At 48.7% G+C, this 27623-nt stretch overlaps 1 protein-coding gene across 1 annotated transcript; it reads left to right on the top strand.

The window, feature by feature from the left end:
- Positions 1-5983: 5983 nt before the first annotated feature.
- Positions 5984-26257, top strand: SCNN1G (sodium channel epithelial 1 subunit gamma). Its single transcript, XM_035131988.2, has 13 exons — positions 5984-6061; positions 11211-11541; positions 12696-12999; positions 14040-14233; positions 16200-16303; positions 17563-17726; positions 18587-18688; positions 18976-19093; positions 20471-20549; positions 20771-20828; positions 23180-23241; positions 23393-23468; positions 24147-26257. Exons 1-13 carry the CDS (start codon positions 6019-6021, stop codon positions 24549-24551), a joined length of 2040 nt encoding a protein of 679 aa, XP_034987879.2. The 5' UTR covers positions 5984-6018; the 3' UTR covers positions 24552-26257.
- The last annotated feature ends 1366 nt before the right edge of the window (positions 26258-27623 follow it).

Here is a 27623-nt window from a genome sequence, read left to right on the forward strand (position 1 = left end):
AAGGCAGAAGGTAAGATAGGTAAGAGGGCAGAGAATTCAGTTGCCAGGAGATACCACCCGCTTCCCACCAGTGCACTGGATTTAACCTTATACTCACACACCTCCTCCTGAGAAGATCCCGGGATCGATGAGGTTGTCCGGCCGGTCCCTGGTTTTGCTCCCTGGCTGGGTCCTTCGGGGACCTGTAGATTACCGCCCGGTTGGTGGCTGGAGGTCCGGAAGATCCCCACAGGCAAAAGGTGCCTGATGCCGGCTTGAAGACCTCAGGGCCCCCGGTCAGCAACTCGGGAGAACCGCAGGTCCCTGTTCGGGCGCCAAATGTTAGGGCAAAATCTGGGTGCAAAGCAGCCGGACACCCAGCACGTCAGGCGAGGGCCTGCGGTGATTGCGGACAGCAAAGGAAGGAGGCCAGCCAGAGGTAGAAGCAAAAACACCAAGGTTTATTGCTGCGCAGCAGGTTCAATGCAGAGAATGAACCCCGAACAAAAGGTTACAACAACTTTTAAAGGTTCTCAACATTTCCCATAGAACACTGCAGAAAGTGTCATACATACATCATTGATACATCATGGACACGTCACGAAAGGGGAAGGTACAGAACACATTTCCATATGGGTAAACAAGTTTTATGGCCAAGGGGTTGACAGACGACCCCTTGATGGGTTACTCGATGGCCCAGGCATTGAAATCTCCAGGAAGATGAGTATTGGTGGATGTTCCAGATATGCACAGACAGGAGGTAACAAAGGAACCCTAGAGGGGAGGATATTCAGGGATTATACCTGATGGGTTTGTGTACAAGGTGGAGGGGACATTTTCCTGTGTACGTGACTCCGCGCTTTGGGGATTATGTCGGAGCCTGGGGTCTTGGAAAGGCCTTGGTGTCTGTATCAAAACATCGTTGGTTCCGAAGGAATCCATGTTTGCAGTGATTTTATATGATTTAATAAAGATTCTTGAGTTCCCCTATCTGGACTTGCTGTCTCGTTCATTGCCTGGGTAGCTTGGATACATTGTAGCAAGTTCTAATTGGATTACCAGCTTCCGAAGGTTCGAAGAACTGTCAGTGATTGTTCTCCTGTCATCGCCTTGTCAGAGGCTTACTCAAGCGTGCAGAGCTAGCTGAGCTAGGCTCTGCAGAGAGATTGCAATCATCTGATTGGCCAAGACGCAGCGGACAGGAGAAGGGGGTTTCATTCATAATTTTCGCTACACTCATAACTTGGTTTCATTCATGGGTTTGTGACAGTGTTACTATCATATAGAAAGGGTTATACAGGGGAGAGGGAGAAGCGGGAATGGAGAGAAGCCTTTATTTTGACAGGGCTCATTCCCATGGGTTGTGGGTTTACTTGTGGTGTGCCTGTGGGGATGTGGCCTAGCCTGGCGGGGTCATCTTGGGGTCCACTTTGGGGACCAAACTAATCCTCGTTTGGTTGCCCCCCCCCCGTAAAATTCCCTAACAGTATGAAGACAAGTTGCAGCTTCACCCGACCTCAGTTATGCCTTCAGTCTTTACAGATCTTCAATGTGCGCTGCTCCTTAGTTGGTCTTTAAGGTGCTACTGAAGGAATTTTTTTATTTTGCTTCGACTCAGACCAACATGGCTACCTACCCGTAACTGCTCCTGCTTTGTAACTGTAAAGGCATTGATGAACCACATGGGATCTATTAAAAACAAGCAGCAGATTATTTGGGAGTGATCAGACTCCCACTGCTTTACAGTGTGTTATGTGGTTGGGTGGCAGTGCTGAAGTTATCACATATATTTATGTATCCGTCAGTGGTGGCTGTTGTTCACAGTCTGGTAGAGTTTAAGGAAGGAGGTCAACAGTAGGGGGAGCCAGAGCCTATGAGTGAGTTCACTGTAGAACTGCTGAGTTCTACAAGGGCAGGACTGGGGCTCTAGAGCAGTGTTTCTCAACCTTTTTTGGGCCATGGCACACTTGTTACTTGAAAAAAATCACGAGGCACACCACCATTTAAAAAGTTTAAAAAAATAACTCTGTGCCGCCCTATATTGACTATAATTATGACTGTAAGAAACACTTGCCAATTGCTGTGTTGGTTGCAATCTCCTGTAATAAGGCTTCACAAGCCGTCCGGCAGGGCAGCGATGTGTATTGGCAGCCGCCAGGCTCGTTTGTACTGAGCTTTGGGAAAGAGGAGGAGAAATATTGCTTTCCGGCGGGTTTAGTGACAATGCAAATCGCCGTTCTTGTCGCCGCACGTCGTGGCACACCAGCCAGTGTCTCACGGCACACTAGTGTGCCGCGGAACAGCGGTTGAGAAACGCTGCTCTAGAGGAGGAAGTTGATAGGCATTGCTACCCTCTGGACTGGTTGTAAGAAGGCAGGAAGGTCATAACCCACTTACTCTCCGCAACCAGAAGCACCATAACCAGACACTGGAAAGACCTGTCAGGAGTAAGCATGGACCAATGGTACCAAACAGTATGGGAAACAGCCCTACTAGAAAAATTAACCAATAAGCTGAAAGTGACACGGGGACAAATAGAAGAAGACAACTTCACCCCGGTATGGCTCCCCTTTATCACATACACAGCCCAACAAGACAATGACAAAAATCCACCAACAGCAAAGAAATCAATATGGCTAACCTGATCCAAAACAACCATCCACCCCACTCACACGAAACAAAAACCACTACAGCCAACCACAAATGAATAACCATACCCTAGACCAACCCCAACCTCTCTCACCACCAAAGGAACACAAGGGAACAACAGAGAACCTGCACAAGTGACGCTGACAACAACCCCCCCCCCCACACACACATATACAGTCATACCTTGGTTTAAGTACGCCTCGGTTTGAGTATTTTCAGTTTAAGTACTCCGCCGGCCTGTCTGGAACGGATTAATCCACTTTCCATTACTTTCAATGGGAAAGTTTGCTTCAAGTTAAGTACGCTTCAGGTTAAGTACAGACTTCCGGAACCAATTGTGTCTGTAAACCGAAGTACCACTGTATTAAGTAAAATAGAAGCATCGTCACCTGACCCCCCCCATCTCCCCCCATCTACTTCTATCCCCCTCTTTCTTCCCAATGTCTCAACAAATGAAACCGATTTGTAAAAATGTTATGAGAGGCATTGCATATATTTATGTAAATCAAGAAAATCTTTAATCAGAAGAGGAAGAGGAAGAATAAAGAAAGGTAGGGCTGGACAGGGCAGACCAAGGCTCACCCTAATGAATCACCCTCCAGTGGTATCTGCATATGTTAAACTGAAAGTCTACGTAGCAAATGTTAAATTCACATTTCAGAAAAGCAGCTGTGCTAGTCCTTAAAAACTAACTGTCCAAGATAGGTCTTGTGAATGGCGCACACACACACACACACACACACACACAATTCAGTATTCAATCCTATGTTTTTCAAACAATTGCCAGCTTTTCAGAGTTTGCAGACATTCCCAGGATTTGCCTGAGGGCTGTTAACCTTCATGTGAATGTCAGCATTCACCATACCTCATACAACCACAGTTATTGTAGGCTGAGAGAAAATACTAATGACACACTGCACTGAATCATTTATTTGAAGTAAAATAAAAAAATTCCTTCAGTAGCACCTTAAAGACCAACTAAGTTTTTATTTTGGTATGAGCTTTCGTGTGCATGCACACTTCTTCAGATACAGTGAAATGGAAGTTTCCAGGCACTTATGTAGAGAAGGGGTGGGGAGGGGTGGGGATGGGGAGGGGGGATCACCCAGAAGGGTGGTGGAAATGGGTGATTGACTGACTGATAGCTGTTGATGACCGCAAACGACTGCAAATGGTTTTGCATGAAAAAGCAAGGGTTGAGATGGCTGAAGATCGCTTATCATGTATAATGAGATAAGAACCCGATATCTCTGTTCAAACCAGGTCCCTCCATGGTTTTGAGCTTGGTGATAAGTTGCAATTCAGCAACTTCTCTTTCCAGTCTATTTCTGAAATTCTTTTGTAGTAAGACAGCTACTTTGAGATCTTGTATAGAATGTCCTGGGAGATTGAAGTGTTCTCCTACTGGTTTTTCTGTAGTGTGCATGCACACGAAAGCTCATACCAAAATAAAAACTTAGTTGGTCTTTAAGGTGCTACTGAAGGAATTTTTTTATTTTACTTCGATCCAGACCAACACGGCTACCTACCTGTAACCAGAATCATTTATTTGAAGCATTTTTACCACCTTCTTCAGCCAAAAGAGGGGGGGGGCTTGTTTTTCTTCTATGCCTCATTGTAGAAACACCTCACCATCAAATACATATCTAATTATATAGTTCCAAAACTGTATGGTTGAGGACAACAATCCCTGCTGAGTATTCATATAGGTGAAGAAATCCCATATTCCCCTTGTTTATGGACTCATTTATGGACTCACTTACGGACTCATTTGGATGGGAAATTCCCACGCTTTCCTCATCTATCTTTCCATTCTAAATGTCCGATTGCTATACTCACTCCTGCTTGTTTGGTGGCATGTTGTTCCATGGGATCAGTGGTTTCCTGTGCTTGGTTGCCTTTGGAAGGAGCTCACAAGAGATTTGTGATGTTTTGTAATATTTGAATTTGTCTACAAGTTGAGCATAGCTGGAGTTTGGTTGGCTATTATTATTATTTATTTATTTATTTATTTATACCCCACCCATCTGGCTGGGGTTCCCCCGTCACTCTGGGCGGCTTCCAACAAGGACCAGGGAGTCCCCCACACCCACCTGCCCCCTGTCCCCCCAAAACAGTACTTCTGTCTTGTCAGGATTCAACCTCAATCTGTTAGCCGCCATCCATCTTCCAACCGCCTCCAGACTTTTGAAGTGCCTAAGGTCCTCTGCTGCCACATTGGATTGATGCAGAGAAACAGCCAACCCACCCAAATACAGTTTGCTTACAAACCCCAAGTCAGTTTTCTATGGGTCTCTCCAGACTCTTTTGTGGGAGCAGGGGAGTATTTTGCGACACATCATTGATACAATCGTAGCACATTACTGGTGGTTTATACTAAAGCCTCCATTCTGCTTTATAAGTTGCTTTCCCCAATGTTACCATATTATTGCCACTATTGCCAACTTCTGCACTATCGTGCAACAAAAGCAAGGGACAGGAATAAACCCCAAACCCAGAATATTTCTGGGATGAAAAATGTTTGTTTCTTCTTCTAACAGTTCTCTTGGTCTACTCTGAAGTGATGGTTTTGACCTTTAAAGCCTTAAATGGTTTGGACCAAGTTATTCAAAGGTCCATCTCATCGCTACCTTGCTTCACTTGCCCATCTCTGAGAGCATAGGTTAGACAGGAGGGAGACAGGGGACCATGTTGCTTCAAGGGGCTGATAGGAGTTGTAGTCCAAAACAGCTGGGGAGCACCAGGCTGGCAGGGGTGGTAAAGACTCCCTTCTTTTCACTGGCTTCTTTTCAATTGTTGATTGGTTTGGGTTGTAGTTATGTATTGGATTGTCTTTTTCAGGGAGGGTGGATGTTTCCTTGCATTCTTTTTGGCTTTTCTTACTGATTATAAATCTGCAGTTGTATTACAGTATATAGTTTCAAACTAGTATGTAACATCCCCTGGGGGTGGGGTTCCACCCTTAAGGAAGGGCTAGAAGTATTTTAAATAAGTACATAACCATGAAGCAAATCAATGCAGCATAATATAAAGCTACTGCTCCACTTTGACGATATGGATCAAGACAAACAAACAAACAAACAAACACACACACACACACACCATAATCCTTCCTTTCTGTTCCGCTGCTGGACCAGCGTTGCGCCCGCCTTCTCCTACGCTTGCTGCCGGCAGGGGCCGCTGCAGGGCAGGGAGCGGCGGGCGAGTGGCGCGGCAGGGCGGCGAATAACCTGCAGGGGGCGCCTCGAGCTCGCAGGGCGGCGGGCGCGTATTGCAACCCGAGCCTGGCGAAGGCGTGGCGGCCGGCCGGGGGCGGGCTGGGGCGGCCGGGGCAGAGCAGAGCCAGCCGCGGCATCCCGCAGTAGGAGCTGCGCCCTCGCCAGCCTCACCATGCAGCCCCAGCCGGCTCTCAGCGTCAACCGCGGCCCCGCAGGTGAGACGCGGCGGAGATGAGCTTCTCGGGTCTGCTCTCCGGGGCGCTTCTGGAAGCTGGGAAGTGCAGCTGCCTGGGTGGGAGGGAGTTTGGAGGCGCGCCCACCTCCGAGGGTCCAAACCGAGGGCGGGGAGCCAGCCTCGACCGGAGGGTTGTGGGGAGATTTAGGGCAGGCAAAAGTAAGGACTTAAACTATGGAACTCGCTGCGGTGGCCCCTGATTTGAGTGGCGTGGCATTAAAAGAAGATTGGGCTGTTATATGGAGGGGAAGGCTATCGATGGCTTCTAGTCCTCTTTCGCAAGCGAAAGCTTGTTTTCTCCTGCTCTGGAGGGTAGGTCTCGAACCAATGGCTTCAAGTTACAATAAAGGAGATTCCGACTAAACATACGGAAAAACTTTTGACAGTAAGAGCTGTTCGAGAGTGAAACAGTCTCCCTCCCTCAGGAGGTTGTGGACTCTCCTTCCTTGAAGGTTTTGAAGCAGAGGTTGGATGGCTATCTGTCATAGATGCCATAGCTGAGTTTCCTGCATTGCAGGGGGTTGGACTAGATGACCCTTGAGTCGCTTCCAACTCTATGATTCTATAATTTGTTTGTATATTCATTCCGAATACCGGTTGCTTAACACCACAGGAGAGGGCAGTGCTGCTCTTACGCTCAGGTGCTGCTTGAGGGTTTCTCAGAAGAGGCATCTGTCTGGCCACAGTGAGACCAGGATGCTGGACCAGATGGGCCCCCTTTGGCCTGATCCAACACTGTAGGGCTCTTCTGGTGTTCTTACTCCTCTGCAGTGAGGCTCTCCAAGGGCAGGCGTCTGGCCTCTCCAAGGGGTGGATGGAGAGGCGGTGTGTGTGTGTGTTTGTGTGCAGGAATCCAGTGCCGACCGTTTTAACTAGCCCTCCCCAGGGAGAAGAGGGGGTCTCCCCAGTGTTTCATTTGCCACAGTTGGAGCTACTGCCTTGCCTCCAGGCCCCCTGACATCTCCAGGCACAGACTAGACTCCTGCCTGAAATCCTGGAGAGCTCCTGCCAGTCAGTGTTGACACTGCTGAGCTCAAATGACTCAGTTGAAGTGGGGCTTTCGGTCTTCCTCCTCCATCGCTCGGAAGACTTCCTTACACCCGGGTGGCACCATTTCTTCCTGATGGTGTCACGAGAAGATGGGGTTGTATCAGGGATATAACACCAATGTTCTTTGATTTCCCATGAAATTTCCTTCTTCCCTTTTTTCCTGGGGATTGGAGAGCAGGGAGGAGAGAGGGAGGAAGGCTGTTCCACCTTTTATTCTTCTGTATTTATTTCATTTATATGCCACCTTTTTCTCCCAGGAGCTCAATGCGGCATCCTTTGTTCTCCCCCTCCTCATTTAATCCCTGCAACAACCCTGTGAGGTAGGTTAGGCTGAGAGGCGGTGACTGGCTCCCAGTGAAGATCTCTCACAGGTCCTAGCCCAGCACTAACCACTGTGCCATGCTGGCTCTCTCTAGGGCTAAAGTGAGATTCCCAGGTGGGGGGCAGGTCCCTCTCCATATGGGGAGTGGCTGTCAGGGGCTGCCCTGAACTGTGTACCATCAGCAGAGAAGCCTCTGGCCTCTAAGGTTAATCCCTGTGTGGGAAAAGGTCCCCTGGAACACTGGAATTCCCAGAGGTGTGCGCATCTTAAAGATGGCTTTTCATCCCAGTCTAGAAAAGTTGTTGATGGGAAGCAGGTGTTTGCTACTGAGAGAACCCATTTCAGGAAGCAAAACAAAACAGATATCCTCTGGCTGAACAGCCACCCATGGCTATAGGGAGATGCAAGCCTCAGAGTTTCACAGAATTCTTCAAACTGTAGCATCTCCTCTATCTAGGCCTGCCACATACCCTTTTATATACTATATTCTTTGTAAGCTGCTTTGAGGATTTCCAAGCGGCATATAAATTTTATGAAATAAATATATAAATACTCTTGGCCATCTGTATTTTGGGACCAGGACGGCAACTGGAGGATCTCTTTGTCTTGTGGCATACCCAATCCTCAACTCACTGAAAACAGGGGGTCTTAGCATAAATTACTAGCTTAAAACACAGTTATGCAGGGCTTTTTTCCTCCGTTCAGATGGAAGTTGGTTTCAGGGTTTCAGGGGAAATGCATCAGGTTGCAGTATTTTATAAGAAACAGCAGGATTGGTATTGCATATGGCTAGTGTGGTGTGTAAACCACTTTCCAAACCAGCAGTGGGATGCAGAGTAAACAGGTGCAGTGTGGTGCAATGGGTAGTGTGTCGGACTAGGGACCTGGGAGACCAGGGTTCAATTCCTCAATCCATCATGAATCTCACTGGATGAGCTTGGGCCAGTCACTGCCTCTCCATCTAGCCCACCTCACAGGGTTGTTGTGAGGATAAAGCACACACCCACATGAGGGGGGGGGGCTGGTTGGTCTCAGCCAGACATTGGGCATTCAATGTTCCACCAGCCCCATCCTGTGCAAACAAACACTCTCTGGAGATTCAGCAGAGGTCCTCCTCCCCTTTCACTTTCAGTCAACTCTTTGAATTTTTATTATTTAATGCCAACTGGCCTACGCAGTTCTAGGAAATGTTCCCGAGTAGCCAGTCATTGTGATGACTGTTCCCTACGGCTTTTAAAAGGGGGAGTGGCCTGACTTACTTTATTTATTTACCAAGAGTATTTATATAGACCTCCCTCTGCTAAAATTATCAGGGCAGTATACAGCGATAGAAAAAATGCCTGGGATAGCTCTGTTGGTAGAGCGTGAGGCACTTAATCTCAGGTCTGTGGGTTCAAGACCCATGCTGGGCAGAAGATTCCTGCTTGGCAGTGGGTAGGAGGACCCTCAGGGCCCCTTCCAACTCTATAATTATATGGTACTGTGAAAAATACTCTGATAACTAAATAATAATAATAGTAAAAGTCGGGCCAGGCCTGTGCCTTACCATGGGAGGAGGATTATGTGTCTTTATTTGGACCCCTCCCCATCTCAAAGGTTGGTCTTGGGTCGGGGTCAGCAAACTCTTTCAGCAGGGGGCCGGTCCACTGTCCCTCAGACCTTGTGGGGAGCCAGACTATATTTTGAAAAAAAGAAGAATTCTTATGCCCCACAAATAACTCAGAGATGCATTTTAAATAAAAGCACACATTCTACTCATGTAAAAACACGCTGATTCCCGGACTGTCTGTGGACTGGATTTAGAAGACAATTGGTCCAGATTTGGCTCCCAGGCCTTAGTTAGCCTACCCATGGTCTTGGTGTATTGAATACACAGCACAAATGCAAGGCTGTGGTTTTAAGAACAAAACAGCTCTAGGAGTAGGAAGGAGGGGCCAGCAAATGTCAGAAGGGGCGGAGGCCGGGGACCCCTTTCAGGGAGGCTGCAGCAATGGAGTGCCAGCGTTGGCAAAGGGTTGGCCTAGATGTTCTCTGAGGTCCCTGCTGACACTGTGTTTGTATTATTAAAGGCTCAACGGGTATCTGTGGCTCAGGTGGAGCCTCTGACAGTTTAAACAGGTTTGTGGCTGATTTTAGATGTGCAGCGGAGGTTTTGTGATGATTAAGCCTGCCATGAGAACTGCTGGAAGAGCCTGCTGGGTCAGGCCAAAGGGGGCCTTCTGGTGCAGAATCCTTTTCTTCCTGTGGCCAACCAGAAACTCATTACAGGAAAGGCTCAAGCAGGACCTGAGCACAAGAGCCCTCTCCCCTCCTGTGGTTCCCAGCAACTGGCATTCAGAAGTATTACAGCCTTCTAACATGGGGGCAGGATATTGGCACCACGGCCAGTAGCACTGACAGCCCTCTCCTCCACGAATTTGCCCGATCCTCTTTTAAAGCTGCCTAGGTTGGTGGCCATCACTGCCTCCTGTGGAAGTGAGTTCCGTAGCTTAGCTATGTGCTGCAGGAAGAAGGACTTTCTTTTGTCTGTTCTGAGTCTTCATTCATTCATCTTCATTGGGTGTGCACAAGTTCTAGTGTGATGACTGTCTCAATGCTATGTGCAGTTTTATAAACCTCTGGTCTGGGTAGTTCAGTTGGTTAGCAGGTTCAATCCCTGTATGGGGCAACCACATATTGCTGGGCTAGATGAACCTTCCAACTCTACAATTCTGTGATTCACCTCTGACTCACCTTTTCTCTGAATGAAAAAGTCCCTAACGTCGCAACCTTCCATCATAGGAAGAGTTGCTCCATCCCCTTGATCATTCTGCTTGCCCTCTTCTGAACCTTTTCCAACTGTACAATATCCTCTACAACAGTGTATGAAGTTAGCCAGGTGCATTTTGCACCTGGCTTTCAACCACTTGCAACCAGGTGAAGATGCCTGGGTGCCAGGATAGCACCTGACATCTCCACCATATGGAGATCATCGGATCTGGGTTGTTTTCACACACCAATAACCCGTCCTGTAGAATTCTATCAGTGATATTTTATCTGCACAATTGGAATGCGTTCCTGGAACCAAAATGCTTTTTCTGTGCAGCTGGAGCCAGAAGAGACACCATTAAAGAAAAAGAGGTTAAAATAGGCCAATATATATGTGGACTTTCCCAGGTTCAAGTCACTTTTCTTCTTTTAAGTTCTCATCTGAAGACAGCCCTGTTTAGGGAGGCTTTTTAATGTTTTAGAAATTAGTATATTTTAATGTTTCTGTTGGAAGCCGCCCAGAGTGGCTGGGGAAACCCAGCCAGATGGGCGGGGTACAAATAATAAATTATTATTATTATTATCAAAGCTCTTAACCTAGCTCAAGGTTGCCATCTGAACTTGAAATATGTTTAACTGAGAATCACAGTCACTGGCGAAGGAAGAGGAGTGGGGGGGGGAGCGCACCGATCCCGGCAGTGCGATCCCGGCAGGGTCTGCCCTGCCCCAGGACATGCACCAGCCCCGCCCCCCCTGCTCCCCGCCCTCCTCCCCCGGGTGCTAGAGCATGAAGCTCCTCCACTGATCACAGTCAGTCCATCATCTGAAACGAAGACTTTAGAGCTGTCTTGCCCACAAATGGCAACTAGACCTTCCGTTTTGGTGACTTCAGCCTTGGTTTAAGGAGCCACTGAGTGCTTAGCTTATATATCTGAGTTTCTAACACTGCTCTACAATATCCAGTGCCTGCAATATCCTTGATTTTTGCTTTGTGTTTCCCCCTCCAAAGTGTCGGCCATTAGCATGGCGCCTGCCAAGAAGATCAAGGCCAAGCTCAAGAAGACATTGCCCGTGACCGGCCCCCAGGCGCCCACCTTGCGGGAGCTGATGCACTGGTACTGCATGAACACCAACACCCACGGATGCCGGCGCATCGTGGTCTCGCGGGGGCGCCTGCGCCGCTTCCTGTGGATCCTGCTCACGCTGACCGCCGTGGGACTGATCCTGTGGTACTGCGCTCAGCTGGTCCTCAACTACTACAAAGCCTCTGTCTCTGTCACGGTCCAGTTCCATGCACTCCCCTTCCCAGCCGTCACCATCTGTAACATCAACCCCTACAAGTAAGTGAGGCTCAGCATCCAGGAAAGCTCCCCCAAGCCTGCCAGTGGACAGGGACAGTGAAGGGTCAGGGTCAGGGTCAGGCCAGGCTGCTTTCAGCACAGTCCTGCTCAAGAACTTGGAATGTGGAGTCAGGGAGGTGACGCCTCGGGTGGAATAAATAATGGCAACTTATAGTAGCAGCATTTAATTATTATTTGGAGTGCTCAGAAAGTTCCAATTCACAGTTCCCCACCCTGGTCTTTAAGATCCCCGAAAGCAGCTCTGCTGAGTTTGCAGCCCTCACCTGTGGAATTCCCTGCTTAGGGAGGCCTCTTCGGCCTCTTTGGGGAAACGAGTAAAATCATCTTTTAAGAGGGATTCTTCCTTCTCTTGAAAATGCCTGGAATAGGAAATGTTGCCCTGCAAACCTGTGACATGAGTGTGGCGGTTGCAGCTGTATTTTTGTTAATAATCTCTTTGGACTTGTTCAAAAATTGCCATGGTGGAATTTCATATATTTTGTGTGTTGTGGTTTGTAAGACGCTCTGAGAGTTTTGAATAATAATAACATTTCCATTGCAATTTAAATTGCATAGGATTATGCCCAGAGGGACTTCTACAATAAAATAGTAACGAATGTTAATCGCCCCAGAAATATTGACAATAACCCTGCAAAGTAGGCTACTGTTAAATGTCCGGCTTGTGAACCTGATCACTATGGGGCTTGTGTTATCTTGCTGCTGGACTATGGGAGCGGGTGGGGTGATTTTACATTCATCGAAAGTGGCGTTTTATGTTCTTGTTTGTTGGGTTGTCACAGTAAGTATAATCCATTAATCCAATTTAAAGATACCTATTGATATAAGCAGATCTTATGCCCAAACAGATATCCAAGCAAGGTGAGTGATTATAAGACATATTTCCTAGTGTCAAAAGTGCAGTAAGATCTTTGGACTGTTGAGTGATGTGTAGCAGCAGTTTATCCTTCTCACTTTGAAACACAAGTCTGCTTTAAAATAATTGTGTGTCAGTCTTGGTCCTTGAGCCCAGTGCTGGGCTGAGTGGATGCACCCAGATCCTGGCTATCTGATTTGTACACCACCACCCCTGCTCTCCTTGTAGCAAAAGATCTTGCCCCCTGTAGTAACAAGATCCCCTGTCTGTCCCCTGGCAGGTACAGTGCCATCAAGAAACACCTGGCCGAGCTGGACAAAGAGACAGAGAACGCGCTGAGGTCCTTGTATGACTTTTCGGGAGGTAATATCAGGGAGCGTCGTGATGCTGGTGATCCTGAGCCAAGTGAGGACAGAAAATTCCACAGATACTTTCCCTTGACGAATTTAAACAACCTCACTCACCAGCAGCCTTTTCCAAACCCCTCCTCTGGTTCCAAACGGCGAATGGAGGCCAACGTCATTTCGGGGGGCTCCAGCATCGTCAGCGTCAAGAACCCCCAGGATATTGTGGGATTCCAGCTGGTGAGTCACCATGCTCTGTGGCCTATGGGAGAACCAGATGCAGTTCTGTTGAGTCTTGGCACAGGCAGGAGGGAACTCTAGGAGATGGGGAGCCCCATGCAGTGCCTTTGGGGCTTCTTCCGAATCATTTTCCATCCCCATGGTCACAGCCTTCCCCAACCCAGTGCCCTCCAGAGGTTTTGGACTACAGCTCCCATCAGTCCCAGCATGAAGCGGCCATGTGCTGCTGGGGCTGCTGGGAGATGTAGTCCATCTGGAGAGCAGTGAACAGGCTTGTGAGCTCAACAAGTACCGTTCACAGGGTCAGACCTGCACCTTGGATCATGCCCAAAACTTTACCATAGGAAAGGGTGCCACTTCCCTCCTGAAATGCGGCTGGCCGCAGCCTGCAGTGAGTTGGGGGGCTTTCCTGTTGTAGCCCCTGCTAAGCGGAAGCCCCTGCCAGGCAACCTTGGTTGTTCTCCACTTTGGGCATCTCCATTTGAGGCGGAAAGTGGGTTATAAATCCCACTGCAAACAAATATAAATACAGTATACACATTCATTAGCTCAACAAACAAATGCGACAAGGAGTCCCGTTGAAGGTGTCTTGCCTGCAGAGTTACGAGTCACCTGCAATTCCAAGGCTGGATCAGAGAGATTTTCTTTCTGGGTTCAGGCATCTGAGAATTGTGCTCATGCCTTCTTTCTCTTTATGAATGACTATTGTCATTTTCATTTGTTGCATTGATACCCCACCCTTTTTGTCCCAAGTGTACGTGGTTCTCCCCCTCTTCATTTAATGCCCAGAACAAACCTGCGAGGCAGGTTAGGCTGAGAGGCAGTGACTGGCCCAAGGCCACACCTAGTGAGCTTCATGGCTGAGTGTCGGGATTTGAACCCTGGTCTCCCGGGTCCTAGGCCAACACTTTAACCACCGCACCACGCTATTCTGCGCTGAGCCACCTACCTATTTCCACACCGCAAGGCAGCGTATGCATCTGTGGGGCAGCCCCTCGGCCTGCCAGCTTGCCTGAGCCCCTGCTTTCTCTCCCTTCCAGTGTGACTCCCACAACAAGAGTGACTGTGCCCTTTACACCTTCAGTTCGGGTGTCAACGCCATCCAGGAGTGGTACAAGCTGCATTACATGAACATCATGGCCCAAATCAGCGCTGAAGAGAAAGTGAACATGAGCTACTCAGTGGAGGAGCTCATCTTGAGCTGCTTCTTTGACGGCCGTTCCTGCGATGCCAGGTCAGTCACTGGGAACAGAGGGGGGGGGGGCAGAGCATGCTCCAGCAGCAGAGGTGGAACATACCTAATGCAAACTAAAAGTGCTTTAGATGTGGGAAGTTTAATATGGACTTTTCTCCAGCATCCTTGGGGAGGCCAGACAGAGGTGAGATACGCACCCAATTGGCCTTGTGTTCTTGGACAGGTGTTGAATGGCAGAGCTCTTGGCCTCATGTGTGTCTTTGTAAGGACCACCTCTCAAGCCTTCACGGTTTGTGAAGGTTGGTGGCTGGAGCAGGTTTTAGCTGAGTTCTTTTGCTGGTGAAGCTCTGAGGCAGTACAGTATAGACGCCACGAGGGCAATGCCCTTTCTGCAGCAGTGTCCAAGATGTGGTTTCACCCATTAGCTTAGGACTGCAGATATGGATGTTTCTGCATGGCAACCCACCTGGTCTGCCTTGTGGTTTTCAGGTAGCAGTTTTACAGCCCACCCTCTGGGATCTGCTTCCCCAAAGCATCTGTTTCCCCATCAATCCGTGGGGAGAACAGGCCTGTTCAGGTTCCCAACTGGGTAGTGGTGAGTCATGCCAAAGATCTTGCCATCGCAAGCGGAAGCCTAGTCACTCGGCTCAACCCACCATTCCTGCTTAGCCACTTGTTGCATTAACCCAGACATCCCCAAAATGCAGCCCTCCAGATGTTTTTAGTGTTTTGTTGGAAGCCGCCCAGAGTGGCTGGGGGAACCCGGCCAGATGGGCGGGGTATAAATAATAATAATAATAATAATAATAATAATAATAATAATAATAATAATTTATTATTTATACCCCGCCCATCTGGCCGGGTTCCCCCAGCCACTCTGGGCGGCTTCCAAAAAAACAGAAATTCTAAAATACAGAAATCCATCAAACATTAAAAGCTTCCCTAAACAGGGCTGCCTTGAGATGCCTTCTAAAGGTCTGGTAATTGTTCTCTTTGACCTCTAGTGGGAGGGCATTCCACAGGGTGGGTGCCACTACCGAGAAGGCCCTCTGCCTGGTTCCCTGTAACTTGGCTTCTCGTAATGAGGGAACCGCCAGAAGGCCTACTTGTATAGAATTATTATTATTATTATTACTATTATTATTATTATTTGGCCTACAATTCCCATGATCCCTAGCTAACAGGACCAGTGGTCGGGGAAGATGGGAATTGTAGTCCAAAACATCTGGAGGGCCGAAGTTTGGGGATGCCTGCATTAACCCATCCTTCCCCAATCTGGTGCCCTCCAGATGTTCTCAGTGGGGATCATCATATATATATACCCTTAAGATGTTGTTGTTATTACTCATTAAACCTTATTAGTTTCTCTTTTTTTAACAGAATAGCTCAAAGTGACTTAGAACAGCAACAGAAATAAATAGCACCTGTATTACGTCAGGGATTCTTTTGTTGTGATTCTTCCATTGCAGAGGGTTGGACTAGATGTCCCTTGGGAGATCCTTCCAGCTCTATGATTATATGATTCTAAAATCAGCATAAAACGAAAACCTAAAACTCATTCATATTTTTAAAAGGCAGGACTGAAGCATCCCACCCACAGGAGGAGGCCACAGATCATGAAAACCCAAAGGTCTAGCAGAAAATAAACGTTTTTGCCTGGCCCCAGGATTAAGTCTTGGTGGTGCCAGGCAAGCTTCCCTGTGGGGCCATCACTGAGGGGGTCTGCTCCTGTGTTGACACCCTCCACACGTTCCCCAGAAAGATCCCTCTTTGCTGCCTCCCACTCCCCATGACATTTTTTAAAGAGTTGGGCATCCCCTAAATAATTTCAAAACTAACTCTTTGTCCTTGTCTGTTGTGAAGCTGAACAAAAGTCCCTGCAGAAACAGTTTATTTCTCATGCAGTTCCTGTTAATTGGGCAATTTAAGCTCTCTTGTTGAGTTTATCTACAGTAGGTGGGGTGAAGTGCTTTTGAAAAATAAATATGTCTTTGGTCGGCGCCAGGAACTTCACGACATTCCACCATCCGATGCACGGGAACTGCTATACCTTCAACAGTGGGCAGAACAGAAGCATCCTGAACACAACCACCGGAGGCAGTGAATATGGTAAGAGAGCCCTCCAGATGGTTTGCCTGCTTCATCTCAGTCATGAGTGGGTGTGGGTGGCCTAGGTTCTTGTCCTGAGCTCTGTAGCCACTATCCAGAGTGCTAAGAGAATATGTCCACTCGATCGCTTCGACTAGCAGAACTGATTCCGTTACAGATGCCACCTAACACCCACTCCACATTTGCAAGAAATCAGCCTTTTCTTGTGGCAGCACCTACACTCTGGAAACTCCCTGCCTATTGATATCAGGAAGCCTTCACTGTACTCTTGTTGGCACCTGCTAAAACCAGTTTTGTTTAGGCAAGCCTACCCAGACACGTAGAATGTGGATGTTTGTTTTAATCTGTTTTAGTTTATTGTTATTTTTCTCTTTCAACTGTTGTCAAGAGTTGCTTTTAGTAAACTGCTTGGGGAGTGCGTGCGCGCGTGCGTGCTTTACAACCAAGCAGTGGATAAATTTTATGGGGAAAAATAACTAGCTAACTAAGAGAAGCCTACTAACTAACTAAGAGAAGCTGCATCCAGCTGCTCCTCCCTAGTTTGGCAAGCTCCCCCCCCCCTGCCCCCTGCCTCCCCTCCATGGATAGCCTTACCTGACCTAAATCTTGCATGCAAGCCTCTTTTACACCATTAAGATTTGACATTTGAAATATTCCTTGTCTGGGTAGCTGGTCCATAGTGGCCTGGTGTGAATCTGGCAGCCAAATCTAGCCTTGGAGTGGCACAGGAGGCTGGCAGAGTGAAGCTTACCTAGCTACTCAGTGCCACTGATACGATTCTACTGTTAGATCTGTTTTTATTAACGTTTGTGTGATTTTTTAAAAAAATCTTTTAAAGATTTCGATTATAAATTGCTTCAGGACTTTTGTAGTGGAAAGCAATGTAGAAATCTAATATACCCAGGTTTGCGGCTGACCACCATTTTTCACTGCCAAGTAATTGCCTGGCTTTGCCCAGACTCAGCAGAGTGATCTGTCTGCCTGCATGGACTTTTACATTTTGGTTTTTCGCTGCAGATGTGTTAGTTTTCACTAAAGATGTGTTAGTTTATTTTGTTAGCTGTTTCAGGTGCTGCACAGAGAAGCAAAGGAGAGAACAGGAGACGCAATAGTTTAGCTGGCAAGTCTCATCCCGTGTGCCCTGACTTTTTTTTAGCCCCCGTCCCCACAGAGCCTTCTCCTCCTCTTCTTCCGGAGCCTCTCTTGGTCCCGTGCCTTCCACTAGACTGGCCTAATCCTGTTCTCCTTCCTTTACACAGGGCTGCAGGTGATCCTGTATATAAACGAAGCAGAGTACAACCCTTTCTTGGTGACATCTACGGGAGCCAAGATAGTGATTCACGGCCAGGATGAATATCCCTTCATCGAAGACGTCGGCACCGAGATAGAGACGGCCACAGCCACCTCCATCGGGATGCACTTTGTGAGTGGTGCGGCTGGAGCAGGCGGGCAGCAGTCACCCTGGGCAGATTCTGCTTTCGGCTGCACAGGAAACCCCCCTCCCAGCATACAGCTGTCCGATGCTCAGAGCTTTCCAAACTTTTCACGTTGGTGACACGCTTTTTGGTGACATGCATCATTTTGCAACACAGTAATGCAGTTTTACTAGCAAACTGGGAGGTTAAATTAATTAACCGCTTATAGTGATACGGACACATACATAAATTGTAATAGTGTGGCACCCCTGCACACTGAGCTGATGTACTAACATGTCATGACACACAGTGTGGAAAGCTCTGCTATTTTGGAGGAAACTTTCTTTGCCATGTTCTTTGTCCTGTGTGGCTGTGGCTGAGGGTCAGGGCTGCATTAAAAGAAAAATATCTGAACTTGTACGGCCAATGGTGGGGGCTGGAGTCCAGCAATATCTGGAGTACCACCCCCGAAAGTGAAACTCTGAAGTGTCCACCCAATGAAAGATTGGATATACATGAGACAATGTCAGGTATATGGCAATGAGGGAGCTAATCCATACTTCAGAGGTACAACATCCACTTCAATCCTGGGCATTGCCAAGTATTTTTTTAATTTATTACAGTTCTTTCAGGATGTAAATCCTGCCAAACTTCCTTTGGGATGCCAGGCCTGGCATCGGCCTCTTGGGATAGAAAATCCTGATAGCACACAGTAGAGTGCTTCTGAGCACCTGCAAAGTGCCTTTCTAGCACCCACACCTCTGGGATTAAAGGGAGAAGCACAAGGGCAACACAGGATGCCACTTCTCTGCCCCACAGGCCCCTCTCCCATCACACACCAACAGAGCTCTTCCTTTCTGTTCCACAGACAAAGTCCAAACGACTCAGCCTTCCATACAGCAACTGCACAGAGGACGGGTCTGACATCGATGTGAAGAAGCTATACAAGAACAAAACCTACTCTTTGCAGGTGAGGCATATGCAGTGGCTGGGATGTGGGAGTGTGAGAAGTTATCCCATGCCCTTGCATCCCCACAAGGGATACAGGGGGTGGGCAGGTAAATTGCACCCAGGCAGCCTGGAGCCCCAGGACCTCTCTGCCTCATGCTTTCACGCAGCCTGCACCAGCAACCGCAATGATTTGGGCTGATGGAAATTGTAGTCCAAAATGACCATGCTGGCTGGGGGCTCATGGGAGTTGTAGTCCACATCTGGAGGGCACTGACAGACACCCTGCTTGATTTCTCCCCCTCGCAGACCTGCCTCCATTCCTGCTTCCAGGATGAGATGGTGAAAATGTGCGGCTGTGCCCAGTACGCCCAGCCCCTGCCCGAAAATGCTGAGTTCTGCAACTACAAGAAATATCCAGACTGGAGTAAGTCTTCCCGTCACTCCACCTGCCCGCTCTCCTCAGGAGCTGGGTCCAAAGGGTCCCCCTCCCCCAGAGGGGGCTTAAGTTTCTCCGAGACGTCTCTTTCCAGGAATGCATCCCACTCTGCCTTGAGTCCAATGTGAGCTCTTTGTTGCCATCCATGATCTCAGGAGAAAACGCCCTTCCTTGGGAAGCCATAGCTCCAGGGCTAAACCAGACTTTAGGCAAGAAGAGGCTCCTGCTTCCCTCTCGCCTTCCGCACACATCTGCTTACATGGCCTGCTGCCAAGCTGCCCTTCATCATCCATCGTCATCATCATGATACTTGTATAGAATCATAGAATTGGAAGAGTTGGAAGGGGCCCCAATGTCGTGCAGCGCAGGAATCATAGTTGAAGGATCCCTGAAAGATTCCCACCCAACCTCTGCTTTAAGAACTCCAGTGAAGGAGAGTCCACCACCTTCCGATGCAGTGGTGAACTTTGGGCTTTCAAATTTCAGTGGCAATGCCAAAATTCGGTGCCCCCCCACCCCCTGCCTCTCTGCCATTGTTGCAGTGTCCTCTCAGCTCAGTGCCCAGCGCAGGTGAACCAGTAGCGCTCCCCTAAATCCACCTCTGTCCGAAGGAGTCTGTTCCACTCTCAAACAGCTCTTAGCACCAGAAGGTTTTTCCTGGTGTTTAGTTGGAATCTCTCTCTTTAATTGGAATCTCCTTTGTTATGCCACCCTTCCATGAAAAGAATCATGCCCAAAGCAGCTCTTCCATAGCTGCCAAGTTTTCCCTTTTCTCACGAGGAAGCCTATTCAGCATAAGGGAAATTCCCTTTAAAAAAAAGGGGAGAACTTGGCAGCTACGGTATGAGCTCTTCAAGCAGGAATTGCATCTCAGAAATCAACCTTCGCAGGAACAATTTCACAACAGCATCCTGAAACAACAACGTAACAGCAAATATAGCAACCTACAAGAAAAACACCCACACCCACATTTCGGAGCTATAAATAAAACCAGATTGCATCAACAAGATGACTCCCTTCTAGCCATAGCAAAAATAGCAAGGGGGTTGGACCCGTTTCTCCTGGGTCCCAGGAACACCCCCTCTCCTTAATGTTGCTCACAGTCCCCTTCCTGCAGCAGCTTCTCTGGAGGCTTCCAAAGGCAGGAGCCCTTTGCTCAATCTCAGCAGACAGCAGGAGTGAAGGCCATGCTTGTTGCCTTCTCCTTGCCCAAGATGCTTCCTCAACAAAGTGGGAGCTTGCCTCTGTCCTGCAGTTGTCCCGAGACCTTTTTCCCCAGCCGCGCTGGGATTTTTGCAGGATTGGTGGAGGCCGCTGGGCTGCTCCTAACAGCCTCCCTTCTCTCTCTCTCTCCTCTTCCTCCAGTGTATTGCTACTACAAACAGCATGAAAAGTTTGTGAAGGAGCAGCTGGGTTGTCAGAAGATGTGCAAAGAGGCCTGCAGGTAAGTCGTCGTCGTCGTCCCCGCCATCCCTCTACCACCACCCCACAACTAGAATGCTCCAGGCTCCAATTTCACCAATGGCAACTTCCTGCATCTTTGATTTGGGTGGGTTTCCAAAGGGTGACCGGGCCGGGTCTTCTGCCACTGGGGTCCCCGGAGAAGCCATCAGGGTGCTGAGTCCTTCCCTCCATGCTTGCTCACTGCCTACCTTGCCTCCCCAGCTTGAAAGAGTGGACCCTCACCACCAGCCTTGCCCAGTGGCCTTCTTCAGCCTCCCAGGTGAGTGTGTCCCCCACACAAGTCCTGTTTGCCTTGACCTCCCTTTGCCTACGATGTGGTGCCCTTTCTGCACAAAAGAGGGCTGCCCCCTTTCCTCCTTCCTGTTCATTTTATCCCTTGAAAACTTGGCTTTAACATACCCGTCAACTGCCCCGGAAAAAGCGTGACATCCCGTTTTCTCTCTCGCAAAAAGACAGTGACCAAAATGGCCGCTGCGATTTCGGGCCGCACTTTTTCAGGCATGGTGCTCGAAAGCAAATACTTTTGGTCACTGTTTTTAAAAAAACAAAACAAAAAAACTTTTTCTGGGGGGCATGATCAATGCAGGTCAAGTGATTTGTGTGGGAGTGTGGCCTTGGAAGATGTTGCCCTGGTTTTCAGCCGGTTTGTATTGGAAGGAATGCTATAAGGTTTTATAACAATAGATTGATCCAGGGGTTTCCAGTAGGTAACACCACCTCAGCATAATTGCTGATGACGTTGCCATCATGCTTCAAGATAATAATAATAATAATAATAATAATAATAATAATAATAATAATAATGATGATGATGATGATTTATTAATTATACCCCGCCCATCTGGCTGGGTTCCCCCAGCCACTCTGGGCAGCTTCCAACAAAATATTAAAATACAGAAATCCATCAAACCTTAAAAGCTTCCCTAAACAGGGCTGCCTTGTTGGGTTGCCCTTCCAGAAGTATGTCAAGGAAACTGGGATAAGTAACATCTAACTGGTTTTTTTTAAAAAAACCTCTTGATGTAATATACAGCCTTTTATCCTAGGTACTCATTGTTTCAGTCATAGGTTTGTGTTTCTGTGTATCTTGCAAGTCAGGTGTGCCCCACCCCTTGTTCTCTCATTTCTTATGATGGGACTTTTCACTTACCTTTCTGCATCTCATTGCAAGTATCCGGATAACAAGCTTTATAATTTCTTCTTGTGAATGTAACATCCCATGCCCGCCTGGGTTTGGTTTGGTTTGGTTTTTATATACCGTATGTGTTTGTCTTGTGAAGTTCTATTCAATAAAAAATACTTTTTTTAAACAAAAAGATTCAGAAGTTCCACTTCTGGGGGAATTAAGACTATAAATTATTTTGGGGTGGTGTATTGTCTCCAAATTATTATTATTATTATTATTATTATTATTATTATTATTTACGATATTATTATTATCCTATCGGACTGGGTGTCCCAAGCCAATCTGGATTCCTCCCAATACAATATTTAAAAATTCTAAAATTAAAAACTTCCCTATATAAGGCTGCTTTCAGATGTCTTCTAAAAGTCAAATAGTTGTCTATTTCCATGACCCCTGATGGGTGGGTGTCAATAATAATAATAATAATAATAATAATATTTATATAAACTATGGCAAATCAGTCTCCTTTTTCTGCAATGTGAACCCCCCAAGACCCAATTAACTAATAGATGGTCCCCTGGAATTAAGACTTGCAGTATTCCAAGGAATCTGAACAAATTGTTTCATTTTTAAAAAAATTAAAGAATGTGCCCCTTCCATATGCTCACCTGTACTGGCACAAGATCAGATGCAAAGCCCTCTCTTATGTGTAAATCCTGCCCTACCTAGGGAGCTCCATGGGAGGACCAGGCTAAGGGATGGAGGCAGGGAGTTGGTTTGCAAGGCTGACACGGAAATAATGGGGACAGGAAAGGAAAGAGCTGTGAGTGAAGCAGCGGAGGGCAAGAGTCAGGGCCAGGGCCAGCTGTCAGCTAAACTGGGCCCCAGCCTGTGGGGCTTCAAAGGGCCTCTCCCTGCCCCTGCCCCTTCCCCCCCACCCATGATTTTTAGTGCCTGGCACTTTTGAATAGGAGTCCAGGAGATGGTTACCTCCATCAAAGGGGCAGCAGCGGTGGTGGCTGCCAAATGCAAGTCTGGGCCCTACCCTAGGCACAGGGGCTGGTCCTTGTCAGCACAATTCCGAGGGGGCCCCAAAGCCCTGAGGAGGGGGGGGGTGGCAAATGGGAAGGACAAGATCACAGAGGAGACCACACAATTGTCCTGCTTGTGTGCTTCTTCCCTTTGGGGCATCGGGCAAGCCACTGGGAGAACAGGAAGCTGGACTGAACTTCAGGAAGAAGTTTATGAGGCTCAGAGCTGTTTGACCGTGGAACTGATTCCCTCGGAAGATGGTGGAGAGGATTATCTGTGGATGGGTTATCTGCCTGGGATTCTTCAGCTGTGATTCCTACACTGCAGGGGGTTGAACTAGATGAACCTTTGAGTACCTTCTAACTCGATTTTGTGACTGGATCCTTATCCAGTTGCACGGCTTTTCTGATGTTCGAGCGTGTTCAATTAATTCTGGCTCTCTTCCTTTAAAGGAATGGATGCTCAAACTTCTGTCATGGGATAAATGGAACAACCGTGGTGAGACCTTTAAAAAGTAAGTCCCGTCCTGTCCCCCCCCCCCCCACATCCCGTAAGAAGCCAGGGCTGCCCCTCCTAGGTGGGACGCTGTTGCTTCCCAACCAGCCCTGCCTCATCCAGCTCCACTTCTCCTTCTCTCCCCCCACCCCACAATTTTATTTTCTCAGGGAAGACCTGGCAAACCTCATGGTGTTCTACAAAGACTTGAATGAGAGGGAAATCAAGGAGAATCCGGCAAATGATGTGAGTGTTGCCTTTGGCCAACTTCTGAGTAGCCCCTTCTGGGAGGACACTTGCCAAGAGGGGCTCCTCCACTCAGGCTCAGGAAGGAGCTAATCCTGGCACCGTTAAGGGGAATCATCCCCCATGGGCCCCAGCCTGGCCCCCCTCGGGGTTGGTGGAGGGAGGCAGGGAGAGGGATCCATTTCCACCATACCTGCGGATTTTGCCTTAGTGTGGTGGAGAGAAAAGCCACAGCTCCATGGTCGTAGAGCACCCTCTTTGGAAGCAGAAGGCTGCAGGTTCAATCCCTGGCAATGTTTCCAGGTAGGAAGACACACCTGGAGAGCCGCTGCCAGCCAGTGCTGAGCAAGACAAGCCACTTATCTGGCTTAGTAGAAGGCAGCATCCAACAATGGCCGTCATTCAGGGGCCATTTGCTTTGCACAAAGAAGGTCCCATGTTCAGTCCCAAGTGTTTTCTGGTAGGGTTTGGGTGGGGCAAGGAGACAGTGGAATGGAGAGAGTGTCCTTTCAGTGGCCAGGGGAGTGGGGAGCCTTCAGTGGTCCATGGAACATCCTGGGCTTATCAGAGGCTGGGGTTTCCATACAGGGAAACTCTTCTCCGTGTAGAAATTAAACCCTGCCAGGAAACCCCCAAGGGGAAAACTGGTGACGAAGTGTTCCCTCTGTCCCTTTCCAGCCCGTCATTCTTGTCTCCAACATTGGGGGCCAGCTGGGCCTCTGGATGAGCTGCTCCATGGTCTGTGTCATCGAGATTGTGGAGGTCTTCTTCCTCGACACCATTTGCATCATCCTGCGCCGCCACTGGCAGAAGGCCAAGAAGTGGTGGGGTCAGAACAGGGAGCAAAAGGAGGAGGAGGAAGAGGAAGAGGAAGGATCAACCCCCCAAAATGGCCTGCAGGGTCACGACAACCCAGCCTGCACTGCAGACGACGATCTTCCCACCTTCAACACAGCCATATGCCTGCCCCTGTCGCTGGAGCACCCACCCCCCAGGACCCCCCCGCCCAACTACAGCACCCTGCGGCTGGCCAGCACCTTTCCAAAGCAGCTGGATGACACCCTGGAGGTCCAGACAACCTAGTGATGCTCTTGACCCAGCAAGAAAGGCCGCTCCTTGGACTCGGCGGCTGGACTTACCCTCTGGCGGGACGGGGGACAGAAGCCGCTAGCCCCAAACAGAACTGTACCTGCTACGTGCTCTGCCATTCAGCTAGCCAGACACTTGATGCCGTTTCTGTATTAATTCCCCCTCTGCCCCTCACTGGGGGCGAGCCAGGCTTTTCACAGGGGTGGCTGCTGTCGCGATGCTCGGGTGTCCGAGGGCAGTTCCTGTCTGGAGGTGGGAGCTTAGTCCATGACCTTGGACCCCCAGACAACAGCTGTGGACTCTGTGGCAGAGAGCTGTGGCTTCTTAGGGAACGGACAAGTCCAGCTGCACCTTGACCCTCAGGCACGGAAGATGGTTGTGGGTTCAGGAAAGATCCAGGTTCCCTTTTGCTGTAACTGAAAGCAGCTCCCTGGTTTCAGCTGGCCTGGAAGGGAGCTAAGTGCTACCTTCAAGATTTTGCCTTTGCCCCAAGGCTGTAAAGGTTGGTTCTGAGAACACACCTCGCAGAAGGAGCAGCCTTGGCTCTCAAGGGGTGCCTTTTAATCCTGCTTCTGAAAAGACCTGCAGCCCCATGCCCAGCTACACCCACACCTGCACCCTCAGCCCTGCCAGGTGCACTTATTGGGGTACATATTCCTGCCTCCTGCTCCCTTGCAAGGTCCATCCACTGGAGGACCTGGCAATACTGGAGGGCAGGACACCTCTCAGTGCAAGCGGCTGGGAATCACATGTGGGGAGACGGCTGCTGCTATTGTTGTGCTCAGGTCCTGCTTGCGGGCTCCCCATAGAGGCATCTGCCTGGCCGCTGTGGGAAAAGGGGGCTGGACTCCCGACAGGCCCCCTTTCACCTCATCCAGCACTGCAGGGCTCTTTGGATTCAGGGCTTGTGGCAGAGGTGGCAAGCAGGAAGGAGTGAAAAAAAAGACTTGGCTCATGTGCAATATATGGTGGTGGTGTTTTTAAGGTTAATAATTTAACAACTGAGACCAACTCCTGGGAACTGTGGAAGGGGAGAAATGCCTTTAATAAAATATTTGTAAGGAACAACCTGTGTCTGCGCATGTGTGATTTTTTTCCCTGGGGAATCGGGCAGGGATGTGTGGGAATGTTAGGGATGTGGATTAGGATATATTATTAGATAGATCCTATCCAAGCTTGTGTTAGCAAGCTTCCAATATCAGCAGAGTGACATTCCCCTTTTGTGCGCAGCAAAGCGTGTGTGCTCAGGTTTGCTAAAACCTGTACAATATTATACTTCCCGGCAAAGTCCCCTTTGTCCCTCTTAAAAGAAATACACAACACAGTGTTTATAAAATAAGATAGAGTTTACTTACAGTTTCATCCTGAGTTAACAGCATAATCTCAGAAAGGCAGGCTTGCTTAGAAAAGTTACAGATATATACATGTGGAGACTACTTGATAAAGTAAGGCTCCATTTGGTCTCTGTCTTGGCTGCAGGCCAAGATGGAGAACCATCCTAACTGGAGATTCTCTGGAGATGTGTTCCCATCGAAGGAGAGAAGGCTAAGAGAGAGAATGGCTGCTGGCTAGGGGCTTTTGTCCCAGCTAGTCCATCTAATTTGCATGTCTTTAGGAACAGAACTTAATCAGGTGTCCCTCCAGGTAAGTTCCTGTTAGTGGACACTCTAGGAACTGTTGTGACTTGTCTGCCCCAGTGTTTCATCCCACAGGATGGAGCTAAGGATCTTGGGGCCTCCCTGGAAGCTGAAAGGGACTCCTGCCAGGGTCCTTCCACCAACCAGAGCCAATGAAAAGGGGTGTAAGCATCTGCCTCCACAAAGGTCCTGGACACCCTGTTCTCTGCTTTGCCCCAGTCATGAGCCACTCTCTGACACTCAGCCTTGGCTCATTCCTGCTTTCAAACACATGGTGAGGTTGATTGATGGCAAATGAGGCAGTAGGGCTGGCAAGCGTGGGATTCTCAGCTCAGACAGGAGCTATTGTTTGCCCCCTGGCACCATCCCAAACCTGGGGGGCGGGGCACCTCTGGATACTATTGCCTTGGCAGGCAGCATCATAAATCAAGGGCAGGGATACTGTTACCAGTTCCGAAGAGGTAGCGATGGGGGAGGGGGTCTTACCTGTGTACACATCACATCAGCCATGGTGGAGGGGGGCATGCCCAGTTGCAGCTGAGGGTATGATGAATATTAGTGTCACTCAACGGCGGGATAAAGAAAGAGTCCCATCTCCCTTGCCCCATGGCCCTTGGAAAGCAGGGGGCAAACAGGGTCACCTCGGTTTTTTCCCTCAATGCACTTTCTCTGCCCTCCCTCCAAAAAATACCTGCCCCATCTAACTGCCAGGGGCTGTACCGATGCACTACAGTGAAAGGTGACGTGGCAGAGACATGGCACCCTGGACACCTGCTACTTCTGGGAGTTTGTTTCAGGGAGTTCACACAGGGTCATGGATGTAAGAAAAAGTCTCAGCCCCAACCTGGTCCCTCCCTGGGCGTTTTGCACAACTGGGGCTCTGTCGGAAGTCATAGAAGAGCCAATCTGTTCTGACCTGAAAGGCGGGACTTCACCAGGCTCCTCCCACAGGTCCCATCATGGTTCAAAGTCCATCCTGGAACCCTTTGGCTCGCTTCAGCAGGGACATCTCTGCCAGAAGGCGTTGGGATGTAACTCAGCTTGCAACGCAGGTTGACAACATCGGGAGAAATCTCCAGCCTTCCTAGAATGTCCTCTTTCCGCTGACCGCTTGGTCTTCCTTCAGTGCTGAGCTGATGCTTGCAGGGTTGCTGAGCTCATCCTTAACCTTGGGGGAGGAGAGATCTTTTGAACCTCTCCTGCTTAAATGAAAGACCAACTAGAACTCCAGCTTATTAAATGAAAGACCAAGCAGGGGTCATTGCGTTTCCTCTTAGTTAGTTACAGCTAGATCTTTCCTATCACATATGTACAGTATATCCCCCAATAACTGTACCCCTTTTCTTTTCCTAAATTCAGAACCTCAGTATAACAACATCCAGGGCAAAGTGTGCTCCTCCAGCTTAGCTTCTGTGAGCGTGTCAAGTCC

This window comes from Zootoca vivipara, chromosome 14 (genome assembly GCF_963506605.1).
Source record: "Zootoca vivipara chromosome 14, rZooViv1.1, whole genome shotgun sequence".
NCBI classification, from domain to species: domain Eukaryota; kingdom Metazoa; phylum Chordata; class Lepidosauria; order Squamata; family Lacertidae; genus Zootoca; species Zootoca vivipara.

Excerpts from the sequence above, each read along its gene's own strand:
- SCNN1G (XM_035131988.2), top strand. The coding sequence starts at position 6,019 with ATGCAGCCCCAGCCGGCTCTCAGCGTCAACCGCGGCCCCGCAG. Across the intron at positions 16,304-17,562 it reads CACCGGAGGCAGTGAATATG|GGCTGCAGGTGATCCTGTAT; the intron begins GTAAGAGAGCCC and ends TCCTTTACACAG. Across the intron at positions 20,550-20,770 it reads ATGTGCAAAGAGGCCTGCAG|CTTGAAAGAGTGGACCCTCA; the intron begins GTAAGTCGTCGT and ends TTGCCTCCCCAG.